The sequence below is a fragment of the Salmo salar genome, chromosome ssa09, assembly GCF_905237065.1.
Source record: "Salmo salar chromosome ssa09, Ssal_v3.1, whole genome shotgun sequence".
NCBI classification, from domain to species: Eukaryota; Metazoa; Chordata; class Actinopteri; order Salmoniformes; family Salmonidae; genus Salmo; species Salmo salar.
In genome coordinates this window covers 18,719,728-18,739,738 of record NC_059450.1, presented here as the reverse complement: position 1 = coordinate 18,739,738, position 20,011 = coordinate 18,719,728, and the positions used below count along the sequence as shown (strand labels likewise).

The window sequence follows — 20,011 nt, the reverse complement described above, 5'->3', positions numbered from 1 at the left end:
ACTGTTTTATTTACACTTTACTTTAACCTCTAAAAGGACATTAAAGGGGATGTTAATGATCAGCTTGGAGGTCAGTAAATAAACCCGAATAGCAGCAGTGACTGAGGCTGAGTACACATAACCTGAACCTGCATTCCACACGAAATGTCAAGGTCAGAGATCTAGCTAGTTGTTGGTAAGTTTGGGGAACTCCTGTGCTAACAACTGAAACTGTTTGTTGTTGACATTTTTCCGCTTATTTGCCATGACAACGTGAATATTATATCCTTCAGACCTGTTCTTAAATATTTGAAAGTTCAGTGTACACTTGTTTAATGTGCTTTCTTCCATTTCAGTTACCTGGTTTCTGACGAGGAAACAGGTAAAGCTCAACTGTCAATTATATGCAGTCACACTATAATTTCCCGCCAACTTACTCTGGAGTAGAGACCTGATAACTCAAAAACAAACCTTGTAATTTACAGTGATAAGACTAAATTGGGGGACAAGGGAAACATTTATCTGCACATAAAACCTATTGCACCTCTGAACCACCATTCCAATACTAATAAGGGAAGGAGAAAGTGGTTGAAAGAGATTCAAAGTTTTGAAAGACACTTCTGTTCAAAAGACCCTGATTTAATCCGTTTAGTTTACTTGCAAAGCAACGTTTGAGGGGTGAAGGATCCAGCAGTGCCAAATTGACCTCTGTGCACAGGCATGTGATGATCCACTTATACGACTCCATTCAACATGACCCCCAAAGAGCCACTTCAGCTGGGGTTTATTTAAAGTCCCATTTCCTCTGGACAACACACGCCATCTGGGTCTGATGGAGGTCCGAGGTGTGAGCACATTGTAAACTTTACCACCAGGCTGTGTCCACAGACAGGCACATTAGCACTTCCCTGCAGAGTGAGCCCCACTGAGGGAGGGCAACACTCTGGGGGACAGCTGGGCAGAGAGGAGGAGTTGAGGGGGATGTCCTGGGAGTTCCCTTGAGCCCTTCCAGGACATGCAGCATATGTTCTCAACTGAGGTTCACTGACAGACATCACAGGAAAAGGAAACAACTCCAAATACAAGCAGCATCGTATCACAGAGGAAACTAATGTGGGGTTTTCTAAATGGAACGAGATTCTGGAGAACTTTTTTAACAGACAGCACAATAACAAGGCGAACTTCCCCAGACCTTGGAATGAGACTCAGAGTCTATGACTAATGTGCGTAATCTACTGGAAGAGTTCTGGGTGGAATGTAATTGTAAGGGGCAGTAAAATCATTCACATTGAAATGAATCAACGTGACTGATTGTGGGGAGTGGGAGGCAGGGTCCTGAACAATGCAGTAGAAGACATTGAATGCGGTGCTATATAAATGCCTCGGCAACAAAAGAGCTCAGACCTGATCCTTTTCACCATCTGCACAAAAACATTGATGAATAGGAGGTTGTCTCTGTAGAAATATAAGTCTTGTGTCCATCTTACAGTTTGTGTTGCTTAGCTTGATCCCAGATCTGGATATGCAGTCTACAGGTTATGGCATGACAGCAATAGAAGAGTTGGCTGAAGCACATACAGATCTGGACTGGGTCAGACTAAAAGTCACTGCCAGTGCCACTGAATGACACTAGCATTAAAACCCTTTCTAAGCAGTCTCCACATGGGACCAGTATGCATGTCACCGGATCTGGTGCAGCCAGCTAACCTATGGCTGACTGATAGAGGAGCAGAATTAGGGGTAAAAGAGTTAAGCTCTGGAGGCCCCATTAACAAGCAGCACTCAGAGAGGACCAGAGAGGTGCAGTCATCCCTGCCTGGCCAGGTCACCACATTCTGTAGCCCCAGGCCCACTGGGCTGGAAAAGCTGCTGCTTGGACTGGATCCCATCGAATTCCTCAGTCTCCTACCCCTTTAAAGCTCCATACATTCTGCAAACACAGCTACATTCCAATTCCAGTCCTCATTACTAAGTAGGTCAGGGGTAGCTCTCATCTTTGGCACCCTGGTCCTGAGGTTTGTTGGTACTGGGTTCAGACATGTTGTTTCATCAACAGCTTCACACAGCGGTGCTTTAGCTTTCATACAGCATGGAGATATTGACTCATACCCATTTGGTTTGACGTTTGCGTAGAAGTCAGAGTTTGCATGGGAGGATAATGCACCAAAAATGATCTAAAAACACAGATAAACACCAAACAAAGAAAGCTTAAACAATGCTAAAATGTTGTTTTACTTCATTCAGCCAACAGTCAATTCAACATTTATTAAATGACTCTGGGGGGGGGACGACGACTAATCCACCAAACGCCTGATTGTGTATATTAAAACATTTCAGTTGATATATCAAATGAAATAAAGCCATCTAGGAGCAGAAGCAGACGATTGAACCCAGGGTTTGTCCCATGCTAGGCATGTCAGGTGTACAGTAATTGTAAAGCTGTAACCAGTAAAACCAATCCCCCCAGATTTTCTTTCAGCTGAGTGGTCATGTTATAAACCTTTGGGCTCTTTTGACCCCAGAGGTGAATTTGAGCTGGATAGTCACGACAATGAAAGGTAAACAATGAAGTCTGTCGACACACATTCCTCTTGCCTCTTCACTTCGACCAATCATTACCTCAAAAGAGAGAGACAGCATTCCAAGCTGCCTGTTAACAGTTAGCCATCCAAAGCAGGAGACAAATCGACAACATGCTACTTTAACTCCATTTCACACACTAGTCCAAATGAGCCGCAAGATGTTTTTTTTTAACTACAATTTGAGGGAGGGTTAAATCAAAAGTTGAGATTTGTTTTGGAGGCTTCAAATGTGAAGGGAGTCTGAATGCAGTCTGAGTGAACGAGACAACTTTCATGAGGGCGGCACACGTCCCCCCTCCCAGCCACTGGCCTCTTTTGGCCGTGGTGGTGGCAAAGGGATGGGTGGGGAGGAAAAAGGGAGCCATTGACACATTGGCATTCTTCAGCTAGAGTGGAAGCTCAGTGCCAAAATGTATTCAGTGGAGAAGAGAGAGGGGGGGGAAATTGTGGACACAGGCAAGTTCTTTTACTGAAGATTATTAGCAATTGAAATAACATGGAATTTAAGGAAGCACCCCCCACCATGCAGGTCAGCTACATATGCTGGCCAAAGCATAATCATTGTTTTAGAGTCAAACACATCCTGATCCTTGTTTGGGTCTGAGCTATGCAGAAGGGGCAGTCCAGCTCCGGGAATCACACAAAGCACCCCTCTGCCAAGTCAGCCCTGACAGACTGTGGGCAGTAAATTCATGGGTCTCTGAGCTCTGCTTTTCCAATCCTTCAGATGTCCTTTATTCTGCAGATTTCTAGCCCTTTCCACCTACGCATGCAGTACTTAGGCTGACGGCAAATAACCTGCAACTTTGGATTAGAATGCCCTTCCATCAATGTTACATTAGCTCTCCAATGCCAGGACACCAAACAAACATTACATTAAGTCAAAGGAGGTTAGTAATGGACTTTGAGCTGTAGACTGCCAAGTGATCATTGTTTGCCAGTGCATCTGAGATGTCACATACTGTACGACTAACTATAAAAAGGTCAATAAGATGTTAAAAAGGCTGGTCTTACCTTCCCCCATTGGGCCCTTATGGAGAGTACTGTGGGACTCCTCTGGCATGGTACTCGGGCCTCAGGACCTGCCAAGACAGAACAGAGTCAGGTCTCAAGTCAGCACAAGTGGACTCTTTGTAGTAAAATCAACATGAAACATAAGCTTTCACATAATAACGCAACTCTGTTAAACAGCACCAGAACAAAACATTTTGTTCCTCTGATGTATGGCCAATGTTGTGACGCCCTGTTGTCAGTCACCTCAATCTAGATTCTACATTCCGTAGTATTGATCGCATTATGTCCATCTCCCAGAAGATGATCACCAGCTTCATCACAGCTGTAAACCTTTCCCATTGCTCAGCTGCCCCAGTTATGTGCTTGTTACACCATCGTATTGTGTGCTTCTACAATCTATACCATGCTAGACAAACTCATTCATTCACACTCCTCTAAGCTTGCACAGGTGGGGGGGAAAACTAGCTGGATTCTTATCAGCATTTAATAGAGAAATTCCTCACATTCCACTGATTACTGCATGGTTAGTCTGTTTGAGTGGCTGGCACAAGCTCTGACGTATGGGGCTCCAGAGGGCTTTGTATATTCCTGAGATTACAACATGAGCTCATACCAGACCAGTGACTGGAAGTCTGGGGGAGTGACATGAGACAGAGCTGGAGGGTCCTAGCTGGGATGAGACATCCAAATGCTGCAGCCACCTGAAGAAAAGGTTGACGGGAATGGTGAATTCAGTCAAATTGAAGCCTTACAGTAACCAAACCACCACAATCCACAAAACATTTCCAATAGCTAGCTACCCTCTTCCATAAAATACCCTTTGAATTAGTAAGGGCAAGGATTTAAATGCATCTAAAGCTCTTTTCAGGCATAATTGTTCATAGGCTACACAGAGCGACACAGGAGGCTGTTGAGGTGAGAACGGCTCATAATAATGGGCAGAATGGAGCAAATGGAATGGTATCAAACAAATGGAAACCATGTGTTTGATACCATTCCACCTACTCCGCTGCAGTCATTACCAAGAGCCCATTCTCCCCAATTACGGTGCCACCAACCTCCTATGGTTGGGAAGTTCAAACAGTGGCCTGTAGTTAAGTTTGGCCCTCATCACGCCAAAGTACTTTGGTCTTACTGATGAGGAGTGTCACCTCCAGGCCCACCCACCCTGCCAGTTTCCCACATCACTGCTTCTCTCCCTCCTTAAATCAAATTAATACAAAAGACTGGGCCTGAAAACTCGTCTCCTGTGATTCCTAGTAAGCCTCCATCTTTCAAACAATCACATATGTCACCGCAGCTAGATTGGTGGCAGGAATTTGTCAGGGATTAGTATCGTGCATTGTTCCGAGTGCAACCTGTGGTCATTGCTCCGAGCAAGCTGACTCGCTGAGGCCAAGCCCACTGCCACGGGAGTTTGTCAACCATGTTGCACAGGAACGCTGGGAGAAAACAAGACCCCTGCTCAACACATTATATTCACTTGTTTAACAGTGAGAAGTGTGCCTGCAGCTGTGGCACCTAGTGCACTGAGCTACTGAACAAATCCACTTCCGACAGGTCTGGAACTCTGACCTCAGAGCTAACCCAGCTGAATAACCACGACTACACTAATCTCTGAACCCTCATCTGGTAAATGAGTGGATAGACAAGAAATAAAATGGCTCCAAGGTAGACCTCCATTAAGACACACATACGTTCAAAAGTTTGGGGTCACTTAATGTCCTTGTCTTTGAAATAAAAGCACATGTCCATTCAAATAACATCAAATTGATCAGAAATATAGTGTAGACATTGTTAATGTTGTAAATGACTATTGTAGCTAGAAACGGCTGATTTTTTATGGAATATCTACACAGGCGTACAGAGGCCCATTATCAGCAACCATCACTCCTGTGTTCCAATGGCACGTTGTGTTAGCTAATCCAAGTTTATCATTTTAAAAGGCTAATTGATCATTAGAAAACCCTAGTTAGGCTTGCTACAACCTAAACTCTAAATTCACAGTGTAATTTCATTACCGTGAAATTTCCCATGTACAAAAACCAGAGAAAACAAACTTGGATGTAAAAATGTAATATTGATGAAGAGGTCTTCTAGCAAGAACAAGGTCAGCAGAGCAATTTATCACACCCCAACCTAGTTTTACTGCGTTTTAAACGTCTATTATCCATCATCTCACATTTGCTGAGCTATGAAAACTGTAAATCACTATTTTCCTAAAAGTGGGAAGCACAGCTTCCTTCAAATCCTTAGGAAAACACTAGCCAGGCTGACACAGTCATGTGAAGGGGGCCCCTTGTGCTGGAGCCAGCCTTCGTTACACACAAATGGATAGCATTTGTTCCCACATCTGATAAGTGTGTTAGCCGCAACCTGAACCTCCCTTCTGGAGATCTGGAGCTTGTTCTCTAAGTGGACCCAGATGCCACCACAAATAGTCTGATGGTTGTTAAGTTAGAGCGCTGCAATGGATCACTTGGTCTGTAATATCCCTTTCAGTGGAGTAGATAATGTCCCTTGTTCCTGTGATCTTACGGTTTTTCTGAGCTTGAATTCCAACTGGAAACGTTTTCCTAACAGACGACAGTTGTGACAGGCACATGTTGCCCTGAGATAGACTGTGCTCAGTTGGAGAAAGGGAGAGAATGAAAATTCTAATTAGGTCACTGATTTAACTGTGTGTCCAATTCCCCACCACAAACGGATAACCATAACAAGCATCCAACACTGTCTTCCCTGTACTTGAGACCCAACGCCTGGCATTCTTGGGGAGGGATTAGTATCTGGGGAATATCATTCACCACGGACAGCTCCCAGTGTTGGGAGGGAAGTAAAACCTTGAACTAATAACAGAGGGCACACTATGGCGGGTAAGACAAGCCCAGGCATCTCCTCTGGGTAGACATGCCACTCCACGTCTCTCCAGAGAGATTTACAGACAGAGGGCACAGACTGAGCAGAAAGGAAGTGACATTTAACCAACCTGGGAATTTCCTATTGAGCACCAAGGATAACATCAATAATATAGATTTTTGAACCATAGGGAATCATTTCATATCACTTACTGACTCCAGTGCCTGGGGGAGGTATCGGTCAGAGGCAATGAAATACAGTGGTCGGAAATGAATGACAACCCTGATAAAGATGAGCATAAATGACTATATTAAACAATTCAAATACTAAGCAATACTAAAAAAAAAAAAACTAGGAAATTATATTATACTGAACAAAAATATAAAACAGTGTTGGTGCCATGTGTCATGAGCTGAAATTTAAAAAAAAGAGCCATAAATGTTCCATAAGCACAAAAAGCTTATTTCGCTCAAGTTTCACACAAGATTGTTTACATCCCTGTTAGTGAGCATTTATCCTTTGCCAAGATAATCCCTCCACCTTAGAAAAAGGCTCAGTGCCATTATCCTCGCAAGGTGAGGTATTGAAAGGTATTGAAAACAGGGGTTCAAATAATTGTGATCCCTACCTTTGAGAGAAAAAAACATCACTTGTTAAACAAAATCTTAGTATAAAATAATACAATATAGCTCAGCATTTGAATTTTTACTAATCTTTATCGAAAGGTGTGAATAACAGCCGAGTCTGAGGGAGAAATTACTTCACTTTTGGATGCTGTGTCAGAGAGCAATTTCCTTGTTGCATATACAAGTAACTGCCAAAATAAAAGAAAACGCTTAAGTAAATGAGGGACACAAATTATATTGAAAGCAGATGATTCCACAGGTGTGGTTCCTGAGTTAATTAAGCAATGAACATCCCATCAGGCTTAGGATCATGTATATAAATGCCCAGTTCCCCATTATTTTGGCCTCCATGGCTTGAAGACATCGCAGTGACTCAGTTGCTCAATCATGTCGAGAGAACCTGCTCCCTATTAAATGCAACAAGGCAACTGTAAACATGTCGTCCCCCATAAATGATGCAGCGCCCCGCAGGCCAACTGAGCGATCGCGTGTGACTAACAAATTTCAGTTAATTACTGTAGCTCCCACCTTGGGCCAATCAGTGTAATTCTGTAAATACCAGATCTCTATGGCAAGACGCATCATTCACCCAAGTTTAGTCAAAATCGTGCCAGTTCTGCCTGAGATATCACGTGTGACTAATATACGGAGACAGATCCACAGTCCCGTCCCCGATTTCATCGTGGGGGACTTGGCAAATTAACGGTTTCTGCGTGCGACATGAATAAATAAAGCATAATAGAGGGCAGGCTGAGAATACTGCAGTAGAATGTAGGCTGCTCCACCTCTCTCACAGACTACATCACATTCCCTCTTCCCCAAACAGTCTTCCCAACAAGTCTCAAGGGATTCTGGGAATACTACACAAGTCTCTGGGGATGTCCTCATTCAGACAGAACACTGTCAGGATGTTCATATTCAGAAAGTTAAAAATAAAAAGCTAACCGAGCTGACTGAGACAGAACCATTATTATTTCAGTGGTAGGGCCGTGTTTATCTTGCTTGACCTCTCGCTTACCCCCGTCTACACCCACAGAGGGGAAAAAACACACAATTCTCTCAGTGTCAGAGAATTACCCTCTTTCCCACAATACTACTGCACTATGTCCTTGACACAGCCCACAAGAGACCAACAGCCTTTCATTCACAGGAGAACACAATAAACCAGACACATACTCTCACTCAATTTCAATCAAACCAGCTCCTTCTAGAATAGCATCTTGGTAACCTTCGACTTCTCCCAGGCATTTAACATATGGGTCGTTCCACCTCAAAAAGCACTAGGAAAAAAAGGTTTAGATCGTTAAGAATAGCATTCCTGCAATATTATTTTGATCTAAGAAATAAAAGGAAATTGATTGCTTTAAAATGGGCTATTGAAATAAGATTAATATAGTTTTCAATAAATATAGTACCTAACATCCAATTTAGACCAAACTTCCTCCTAAAAATGAGTAAGACATTAGGAATCTTCCCAAAAAATGAAAATGTCCCTCAAGGACACCCCACACCAATCCCACCTAAACAACCAGTATACAGTATCAGTTCTCCATGTCTGACAAGTAGTATTGAGCTGCAGCTCAGTGTTTCTTCATACTATGTGATCTATTCAGTTATGTTTTTTCCACCACTCAGAGGAATTAGTCACTGAAGTTGTTAGGTTTATGTCCCGTCATAGATCCTGACTACTAGATGGTGCCGTTCCTGCTATTAGGTGAACAAATTGTGAAGAATCCCCCCCACGTTCCACCTCAAAAACCGCAAGATGATTTCAACACCCACCATCTCAGATTGTTCTGAAATCATTTGTGAAGTCAGAAACAGATAAGATTAGCATTCACGCAATATTAATCCTATTGATTGCACACAAATTGGCCATTTAAAGGATTTATATAAATCAGGGGTGAAAGTACAGTCGTGGCCAAAAGTTCTGAGAATGACACAAATATTAATTTTCACAAAGTCTGCTGCCTCAGTTTGTATGATGGCAATTTGCATATACTCCAGAATGTTATGAAGAGTGATCAGATGAATTGCAAAGTCCCTCTATGCCATGCAAATGAACTGAATCCCCAAAAGTCATTTCCACTGCATTTCAGCCCTGCCGCAAAAGGACCAGCAGACATGTCAGTGATTCTCTCATTCACACAGGTGTGAGTGTTGACAAGGACAAGGCTGGAGATCACTCTATCATGTTAATTGAATAACAGACTGGAAGCTTCAAAATGAGGGTGGTGCTTGGAATCATTGCTCTTCCTTTGTCAATCATGGTTACCTGCAAGGAAACACGTGCCGTCATCATTGCTTTGCACAAAAAGGGCTTCACAGGCAAGGATATTGCTGCCAGTAAGATTGCACCTAAATCAACCATTTATAGGATCATCAAGAACTTCAAGGAGAGCGGTTCAATTGTTGTGAAGAAGGCTTCAGGGCGCCCAAGAAAGTCCAGCAAGCGCCAGGACCGTCTCCTAAAGTTGATTCAGCTGCGGGATCGGGGCACCACCAGTACAGAGCTTGCTCAGGAATGGCAGCAGGCAGGTGTGAGTGCATCTGCACGCACAGTGAGGCGAAGACTTTTGGAGGATGGCCTGGTGTCAAGAAGGGCAGCAAAGAAGCCACTTGTCTCCAGGAAAAACATCAGGGACAGACTGATATTCTGCAAAAGGTACAGGGATTGGACTGCTGAGGACTGGGGTAAAGTCATTTTCTCTGATGAATCCCCTTTCCGATTGTTTGGGGCATCCAGCATGTCCGGAGAAGACAAGGTGAGCGCTACCATCAGTCCTGTGTCATGCCAACAGTAAAGCATCCTGAGACCATTCATGTGTGGGGTTGCTTCTCAGCCAAGGGAGTGGGCTCACTCACAATTTTGCCTAAGAACACAGCCATGAATAAAGAATGGTACCAACACATCCTCCGAGAGCAACTTCTCCCAACCATCCAGGAACAGTTTGGTGACGAACAATGCCTTTTCCAGCATGATGGAGCACCTTGCCATAAGGCAAAAGTGATAACTAAGTGGCTCGGGGAAGAAAAAAAAAAAAAAATCGATATTTTGGGAAACTCCCCAGACCTTAATCTCATTCAGAACTTGGTCAATACTCAAGAGGCGGGTGGACAAACAAAACCCCACAAATTCTGACAAACTCCAAGCATTGATTATGCAAGAATGGGCTGCCATCAGTCAGGATGTGGCCCAGAAGTTAATTGCCAGCATGCTAGGGCGGATTGCAGAGGTCTTGAAAAAGTAGGGTCAACACTGCAAATATTCACTCTTTGCATCAACTTCATGTAATTGTCAATAAAAGCCTTTAACACTTGTGAAATGCTTGTAATTATACTTCAGTATTCCATAGTAACATCTGACAAAAATATCTAAAGGCAATGCAGCAGCAAACTTTGTGAAAATTAATATTTGTGTCATTCTCAAAACTTTTGGCCAGGACTGTAAACCGGTACGGTGTATTGCGTCCCAGTAAAACATAAGCCTATCACAATAATTAACACAAAATGCCAAGAAAACTATAGGCTATTACACCATTATTTTACATTAATGTGGCTGACATGGTAAACATTTGCGAATTGACTTGAAAACAGGTGGGAAAATGCTCCAAATTCCATTGTGGTATGATGAGAACATTTTGCCAAGTCAGAGATGAGTGGCTGTAGGGCCTCCAGAGTGGCGCACTGGTCTAAGGCACTGCATTTCAGTGCTAACTGTGCCACTAGAGATCCTGGTTCGAGTCCAGGCTCTGTCGCAGCCGGCCGCGACTGGGAGACCCATCGGGCGGCGTACAATTGGCCAAGAGCCGTCAGGGTTAGGGGAGTTTTTGGCCTGCAGGGATGTTCTTGTCCCATCGCGCACTAGCAATTCCTGTGGCGGGTAGGGCACAATGCATGCTGACACAGTCACCAGGTGCACGGTGTTTCCTCCGACACATTGGGTTAAGCGGGCATTGTGTCAAGAAGCAGTGCGGCTTGGCTTGATTGTGTTGTGTTTCGGGGGAGGACGCTCTCGACCGTCGCTTCTGCAGAGTCCATACGGGAGTTGCAGCGATAGGACAATTGGATACCATGAAATTGGGGAGAGAAAAAATTTAAATAAAATAAGAGACGAGTGGCTGATACTGAGACACACATACGTACAGCATTGGACATGTCAATTCAAGCTACAAGTCTAGGCCTAATGATGAAACCGCAGAATTTCACATTTCAGATGCACAGTGCACTGTTTGGATGCTGGAATTATTTTATGAGTGGATGAACTTGCCTAGCAAGAGCACTTTTTTTAAAGTGATTGACAATCAGATGAAAACATGACTGTTTGTGCTAATGCCACATTAAAATGGTAATACATGTAAAAAGTTAAGACTACTAGCCCCACAGAGATTCTAGGATTGCATCTAGGCTATTTAAAAAAAGAAAGGGGGGGGCGGGGTAGTCCCGTACCGGTAACAAATAAAAATCTACTTTCACCCCTGCATCTTCATCCTAACAATGACAAAGACAAGAGGAATGCATCCCCCCAAAAAATATATACCCCCCACATCCCACGCCAAGCCCACCCAAACCACCAGTATCAGATCTCTGTTTCTGACAAGTACTATGAAGCTGCAGATCAGAGTAATATTTTCTCAGTCAATTTGTTGATGATTTGTTACCCCCTGTTCAGAGAAATGAGTGATTGAAGTTATTAGGTTTATGTCCAAACATACATCCTGATACTACCAAGTTCTGTTACCTGCTATTATGTGAAAAAAGTGAACAATCTGAGATTGTGGGCCTCATGGCTTGCTGAAGTGACATGGCATGACCAATAAGAACTCTTTACTTTGGGCAGCTTTGTACACTGAACAAAAATATAAATGCAATATGTAAAGTGTTGGTCCCATGTTTCATGAGCTGAAATAAGAGCCCAGAAATGGGCCAATCGCACACAAAAAGTTTATAACTCTCAAATTGTGCAGATTTGTTTACATCCCTGTTAGTGAGCATTTATCCTTTGCCATGATAATCCATCCACCTTAGAAAAAGTCTCAGTGCCATTATCCTCGCAAGGTGAGGTATTGAAAGCTATTGAAAAAAAGTGGGTTCAAATCATTTATGGTTTAGATTAGAGGTCGACCGATTTAATCGGAATGGCCAATTAATTAGGGCCAATTTCAAGTTTTCATAACAAATCGGTAATCTGCATTTTTGGACACCGATTATGGCCGATTACATGGCACTCCATGGGGAGACTGCGTGGCAGGCTGACTACCTGTTATGAGAGTGCAGCAAGGAGCCAAGGTAAGGTGCTAGCTAGCATTAAACTTATAAAAAACTAACATAATCACTAGTTAACTACACATGGTTGATGATATTACTTGTTTATCTAGCTTGTCCTGCGTTGTATATATAATCGATGCGGTGCCTGTTAATTTATCATTGAATCACAGCCTACTTCGCCAAACGGGTATTTGCGGAAAAAGCACTGTCGTTGCACCAATGTGTACCTACCCATAAACATCAATGCCTTTCTTAAAATCAATACACAAGTATATGCTTCTAAACCTGCATATTTAGTTAATATTGCCTGCTAACATGAATTTCTTTTAACTAGGGAAATTGTATATTTCTCTTGCGTTCTGTGCAAGCAGAGTCAGGGTTTATGCAGCAGTTTGGGCCGCCTGGCTCGTTGCAAACTGTGTGAAGACCATTTCTTCTCAACAAAGACCGTAATTAATTTGCCATAATTATGACATAACATTGAAGGTTGTGCAATGTAACAGGAATATTTAGACTTAGGGATGCCACCCGTTAGATAAAATACGGAACGGTTCCGTATTTCACTGAAAGAAAAAACATTTGGTTTTCGAAATTATAGTTTCCGGATTTTACCATATTAATGACCTAAGGCTTGTATTTCTGTGTTATTATTATAATTAAGTCTATGATTTGATAGAGCAGTCTGACTGAGCAGTGGTAGGCAGCAGCAGGCTCGTAAGCATTCATTCAAAAAGCACTTTCGTGCATTTGCCAGCAGCTCTTTGCTGTGCTTCAAACATTGTGCCGTTTATGACTTCAAGCCTATCAACTCCCGAGATTAGGCTGGCAATACTAAAGTACCTATTAGAACATCCAATAGTCAAAGGTATATGAAATACACATGGTATAGAGAGAAATAGTCCTATAATAACTACAACCTAAAATTTCTTACCTGGGAATATTGAAGACTCATGTTAAAAAGAACCACCGGCTTTCATATGTTCTGAGCAAGGAACTTAAACATTAGCTTTGACTGTCAGTCAAAGTTAGAATTTGGAGAAAATGTGAAAATCATTAAAATGACTCAAACCATATAGTATTGTGATTTGACCGGTTCTAAGCCCAAATGTATGGTTCAACTCATTGTCGTTTGTGACCTACAGCAGTTTCTGTATCACACTATATTTAGTCTTTGGACAGTGAGTTAGATTTAAAAAAAAAAAATTACACATTTAATTATTCAAGTCATGTGAATACAGGAGGGAGTTCAGGTGGGCCTTCGCACTTCAGCAAATAAAGTTACATTACAGCCTTATTCTAAAATAGATTAAATAAAAACATTTCCTCATCAATCTACACACAATACCCCATAATGAAAAGCGAAAATATGTCTTTAGAAATGTTTGCAAATGTATAAAAAAAAAGAAGATACCTTATTTACATAAGTATTCAGACCCTTTGCTATGAGAACCGAAATTGAGCTCAAGTGCATCCTGTTTCCATTGATCATCCTTGAGATGTTTCTACAACTTGAATGGAGTCCACCTGTGGTAAGTCAATTTATTGGACATGATTTGGAAAGGCACACACCTGTCTATATAAGGTCCCACAGTTCACGGTACATGTCAGAGCATATATGTTTTTTCTTTATTTTTTTACATTGTACAGTCGTGGCCAAAAGTTGAGAATGACACAAATATTAATTTCCAATGTTCTCTGCTTCAGTGTCTTTAGATATTTTTGTCAGATGTTACTATGGAATACTGAAGTATAATTACAAGTCTTTTATTGACAATTACATGAAGTTGATGCAAAGAGTGAATATTTGCAGTGTTGACCCTACTTTTTCAAGACCTCTGCAATCCGCCCTAGCATGCTGGCAATTAACTTCCTGACTGATGGCAGCCCATTCTTGCATAATCAATGCTTGGAGTTTGTCAGAATTTGTGGGGTTTTGTTTGTCCACCCGCCTGAACATGTTTCATTATTTGAGACTAAATTGATTTTATTGATGTATTATATTAAGTTAAAATAAGTGTTCATTCAGTATCGTCATTACTACTATATATTTTTTTTTTGTTAAAAAAAAAAATAATAATAATAATCAGACGATTAAATCGGTATCGGCTTTTTTTGGTCCTCCAATAATCAGTATCGATGTTGAAAAATCATAAATCGGACATCCTCTAGTTTAGATAGGTAAATGAACATACCCAACGAGTGGAAAATGCTGTCTTCATCATTGGCAAGTTAGGACCTTACTGGTGATGAACTGGACTTAGGTACGCAATATTTTTAATGGTTGTATGCTTCACTGTCTGATGCCACAGAGGGAAGTGGTCCCCCATAATGTTCTGCAGCATGAAACTTACCAAGAATATGACTGTCGATAGCTACTTCTCACAGTGGAAGGCCATTCCTTCTCTTGCTAGAACAAAAGTGGTACCTGCTACATACGGACAGTAGCAACAAACCTATCGATTATACTTGTCGAATCGCAATGCTCATCGTGGCCAACAACTTCACTTTGAGCCAATCAGAGAGCACAAACCCCCATGACATTGAGCCATAAAAAAAAGAATTAAAAGAGGGCATTTTCTCAGTGCACCACGGATGAGCCAGTCACACTTCATATACAATGTTGGCTATGGGATGGTAGCTATGGGATGGTAGCTAAGTGCACAGACAATGCACACAACACTAAATATTTCCTCCAAGCTAGCTAACCACTGTAGCTAGTATTGACATAACTAGATAATGCATTGTGATTTAATTTTCATGAAACAGCTGCCAAGTTAGTGCAGTGTCCTTAGCTAGCTAGCTATGTTGTGCTAGCTGGTGAATATGCTAACATTAGCTACCTAAGCATTTGGCTATGTGCTGGCACTGGCAGTACAGGCTGTGGCCATCTGGCTAGTGTCAACAAGGCCTTTCTACAAAATAGTAACATTATCACAGATCGCTTTGAATTTAGACCATAAGCAATACTCATGGATATGCATTGTCAAACACCACCACTGCCACCTTCTGGTTTGGAGTATTTTTACAAGGCTGAGTGGCTGACAACTTTCAAGGTCTTTGCTGTTTGAACACAAAAGAGACTGAACAGCGTCGGCAGTCAGAGGTGCTAAGTATTGTCGGCAGGCAAACATTTAACAATCCTACCTCTGTCTGAGCTTTACCATGTTTTGAGAGGAGAGGGGAAGCCTGCTGGTCAAACTTAAAGGGCAAGTCGTTAAACTGAGATAGAGTCGGATTTAAGTGCAGTTTTATAGCACCGTCAACGTTATGATGGCACAAACACTCCCTCTGACCTCAGATCGCTAGTCCTAAATCACACTCCACTTTCAAAGCAGGCTAATGTTTTCAAGTCTTGTTTATCTTCTACGTTGACCTCCAACTCTGTGTGTAATCCTAGCTCAAACTTACAGTTGTTGTACCTTTGGAGCCCAGGAGGGGAAAACCCTCAATGTTTTCCACTTTGACATTGCATGTGATAGTTCTCATTTTCAATTAAGTGTATTCAGAACCAACGCAGTCTTGTTTAGTCTTGAAATATATTGAATAAGGTGTTCAGAGTCAGACATGACCAAAATCTATTATCCAACATTAACCCTAACCCATGGACAAGGCTAAGTGCATCTTTGTACTTTTTCATGCAACAACAAACTAAGCTCCCGTTGACCACCAAATAACATGGGAGGTTTGTTTGTCCAGGAACAGACTTGTGCAAGGCTCTTGGTGGTTTACTAAGATATCTGTAGACGTAAATGCTTGAGTCATTTTGCGAGTGAGATAAGGGGCATGAGTTGAGAGACGTGTGAAAGTCACCCTCTTTGCAGCTCAGCCCTTATCAGTGCGACTATCAGGAAGCAGCGAGAGAGCTAGAGCAACCCAGTGTTCTGTGTAATCTGTACATACAACAAGCTGCATGTGTACAACAGGCCAGTAGAGAACAAGACGTACCCGTCAGTGCCACCGACAAGGAACAAAAGTGCATCTCCTCCCAGAAGAACCATAAGACACTTCACCCAGTGTTGCCCTTGATGTTCAGTACTGAAGATATTCAATGGAAGTAGGTTATGTGCTTTCTACTTGGACCCCCATGAAGAGTGTTGTCCATTCCATAGAGTGATCATTTATCTATACTGAACAAAAATACAAAAACACAACAATTTCAAAGATTTGACTGAGTTACACCCAGTTCAAATAAGGAAATCAGTCAATTGAAATAAATTAATTAGGCCCTAATTTATGGATTTCACATGACTGGTAATACAGATACCTTTAAAAAAATGTAAGTAGGGAGATTGCGCAGTGCAACATCTCCGTTATTTAGAGTTGATCAGGCTGTTGATTGTGGCCTGTTGTCCCACTCCTCTTCAATGGCTGTGCGAAGTTGCTGGATATTGGCGGGAACTGGAACATGCTGTCGTACACGTCCATCCAGAGCATCCCAACCATGCTCAATGGGTGACATGCCTGGTGAGCATGCAGGCCATGGAAGAACTGTGATATTTTCAGGAATTGTGTACAGATCCTTGCGACATCCTGAAACATGAGGTGATGGTGGCGAATATATGGCACGACAATGGGCCTCAGGAGCTCGTCACAGTATCTCTGTGCATTCAAATTGCCATAGAGAAAATGCAAATTGAGTTTGTTGTCCTTACCTTATGCCTGCCCATACCCCCACCATGGGGCACTCAGTTCACGTCAGCAAACCGCTCGCCAACACAACAGCATATACACCGTCTGCCATATGCCCGGTACAGTTGAAACCGGGATTAATCCGTGAAGAGCACACTTCTCCAGTGCGTCAGTGGCCTTCGAAGGTGAGCATTTGTCCACTGAAGTCGGTTATGATGCCGAACTGCAGACAGGTCAAGACCCTGCCAAGGACGACGAGCACGCAGATGAGCTTCCCTGAGACTGTTTCAGACAGTTTGGCAGAAATTCTTCAGTTGTGCAAACGCACAGTTTCATCAGCTGCCCAGGTGGCTGGTCTCAGACGATCCCGCAGGTGAAGAAGCTGGATGTGCATCCAGGCCTGGCACAATTACACGTGGTTTGCGGTTGTGAGGCCAGTTGGACGTACTGCCAAATTCTCTAAAACAATGTTGGAGACAGCTTATGGTAGAGAAACTAACAAATTCTCTGTCAAGAGCTCTGGTGGACATTCCTGCAGTCAGCATGCCAATTGTACGCTCCCTCAAAACTGGAGACATCTGTGGCATTGTGTTGTGTGACAAAACTGCAGTTTACAGTGGTCTATTGTCCCTAGCACAAGGTGCACCTGTGTAATGATCATACTGTTTAACCAGCGTATTGATATGCCACACCTGTCAGCTGAATGGATTATCTTGGCAAAAGAGAAATGTCCACTAAAGGCGTCAGCATGCTTCAGTTCGGCTGGCGACTAGCCAAAATGTATCTAGTGGAACTGAACGACTGCGCTTGCAAACGAGAAAAAAAAGAGCAACAGTTCTGTTTGTCCATTTTGAGACAACTAGCCAGTGTACACTTCCTCAGAATAGTCAATTAATTTAAGATAACATCAATTCATGACATTTGAGTTTTTGCCAAGGATATCCTAGTCATGCAATTTTACATCTAATTAAGATGTTTGGTGCAGTATTTCTCAATGAAAAATGTGCATGAAAACGAGTTGTACCTCGTTGAATGACAAACACTTGATTGAAGAATCCCTACTGTTGACCAATCACTGACGAAGGTGCGTAGACTTCAGCTTGCCTCTAGAAAAAAAATGTTTGTTCAAACAAGTCACATTGACTTTTCATTAACCTTACTTTTGTTTAATTCTAGTGCAACTACTGCTGGGAAATTTCCTTTGATTATAAAACAGCCTGCAGTCAGGACCTCTTTGTTCCATTGTAACGCCCATCAGCTGAAGCAATCGGGTTCACTCGGTCAAGGATTGTCAATAATGAGTAACTTGGGAAGAAGCGATTTCAATACAACTAATAAACTAGGAAAATAGTAGGAATGTTTAAGACTCATCCAAGTGCAAAATATAAATCTACTTGATACGCTATATTAGTCTCAGATGTCTCCATCCAGAAAAGGTGACTTTTAGAAAGCCTACAGATCTCTGCAGCTGGTAAACATTCGGTCAAAAAAGTGTTTAGAATAAACATACCTTATCAGTTCTGAAACTCTCACCCTTGGCAGTTGAGTTTAAGACATGTTTCAGAAAAGAGGTAATTTGCTTAAATCTTGTGAAGTTCTACACATTCGACAGGTTCCACCTACCAATCCCCTGTTAGAGAGGGGTGACGACTGGCATGACATTGGATAGGAGCCTTAATTTGAAATGTTCTCATGTAAAGTGGACTATAAAGGTTTGGTTTTTATAGCCTAAAGAATAACTCTACTCTTCCACCTTTCATCCTGTCAAAACAGGTTGGCAGATGTGTGTCATGAAGGTCCAGTCTGCATAGTTATGGGATTTAAGAAAAACAAGGACGGTCTTGAGGTGCAGGAATTTACCACAACAATTGCGGCTTCGATTGAATGTGATGGGCATGAAGAAGAAAAAAAACACGCGCCCTAAAATCGACGCATGGGCCATACTCGTATGCTGGATTCATCATAGGGAAATTCGATGTCCGACTTTTTTTTTCTTTCTGTCGAACTGTTTCTCATTCAGGATCGGAAATGTTATTAGCGTTCATTAAACACTTACCAATAGTTTGAGTGTGTAGTCGTCTCCCTGTGAACTTCTGAAAGTGTAGCTGTAGACTATTATGAATTTGGTTTTACTTTTCCAAGTCCTTGTTTTCCATAGATCAACTCACATTGTCAAACACAGAAATACTCCGCACATCCCCAGTTGTCCTCTACTGATTATACACAGCTGAGCAGAACGCATAGCGAAGTACAGCGAGCGATGGTCAAAGACCGCCTACTTCCAGAGCACCCTATGTTAAACGGGAGACTGGTACAATTTGTCGCCTCAAATTGTCCAATTTAGGAGTTGTCTTTATTTGTGTTATTTGCCTGAAATAGTGAGTGAATATTATCCCAGATTGTTTCTGTATTGAAATACATTTTTATTTTTACGTCAGGTCATCACTGTTTATGGGCATCTGGAAAATGTCACAAATTCAAGTTTCTACCAACCCCCTTATTCAAATAAACACAAGCTAATATTTAGGCCTAAACTCGGTCCTTATCCGCCCACTGTAAACGGACACACTTTAGAGCATGTTCAACCTCTTTCTTCCTCTCAGTCAATTGTGTGGATTACTCCTGAGGGCTCAGGCAGGCAACATGACAAGTTAATAAACCACTTTCACACACCATCACTTAGTCTTATGATCTTTTGATGAGGGTGTCCCGTCCCTCCCTATACTGTAAAAGATCCCTACAAAGAATGGCAGACAGATAACTGGAGTGAATCAATTGAACAACTCACTTGTGGCTAGTAGTAAAGGGATGTACTATTCTCAGTGTTCCCCTCGGAATTCCCTTTAACAGTCACCTGTCAGACTTGCTTCTATTGAGAAATGTAACCGCTGAGTTCATCTACAAAACAATGACTAAGGATGTCCTGTCCTAAAATGGACATCTTGTCAGCAGGGACTGTATAAATGGTGCACCTCACTCTGGTAGTTGATGAAATTACAACTGACTACATTTAGGCCTACAGGGGGGGCTGTGAAGTAAAGTCAATGTTTACATCTG

The 20,011-nt window shown here is 42.2% G+C and overlaps 1 protein-coding gene across 9 annotated transcripts in view; it reads right to left on the bottom strand.

Annotated features, from left to right (window-relative positions):
* Nucleotides 1-19,249, bottom strand: part of LOC106610864 (pleckstrin homology domain-containing family G member 3) — a 51,375-nt gene extending 32,126 nt beyond the window's left edge. For 4 of the 9 annotated variants that reach the window (XM_045723440.1, XM_045723447.1, XM_045723448.1 and 1 more), the window contains exons 1-4: nucleotides 19,011-19,249; nucleotides 17,979-18,060; nucleotides 16,271-16,452; nucleotides 3,576-3,643 (exon numbers count right to left, since the gene is read on the bottom strand). In XM_045723440.1, the coding sequence (XP_045579396.1) occupies nucleotides 3,576-3,624 (49 nt within the window). In that variant the 5' untranslated portion in view covers nucleotides 3,625-3,643; nucleotides 16,271-16,452; nucleotides 17,979-18,060; nucleotides 19,011-19,249. Of the gene's footprint in view, nucleotides 1-3,575; nucleotides 3,644-16,270; nucleotides 16,453-17,978; nucleotides 18,061-18,464; nucleotides 18,676-19,010 lie in introns of those variants that run through there. The other 5 variants (XM_045723442.1, XM_045723443.1, XM_045723444.1 and 2 more) reach the window with 5 other exon arrangements.
* Between the last annotated feature and the right edge of the window lie 762 nt (nucleotides 19,250-20,011).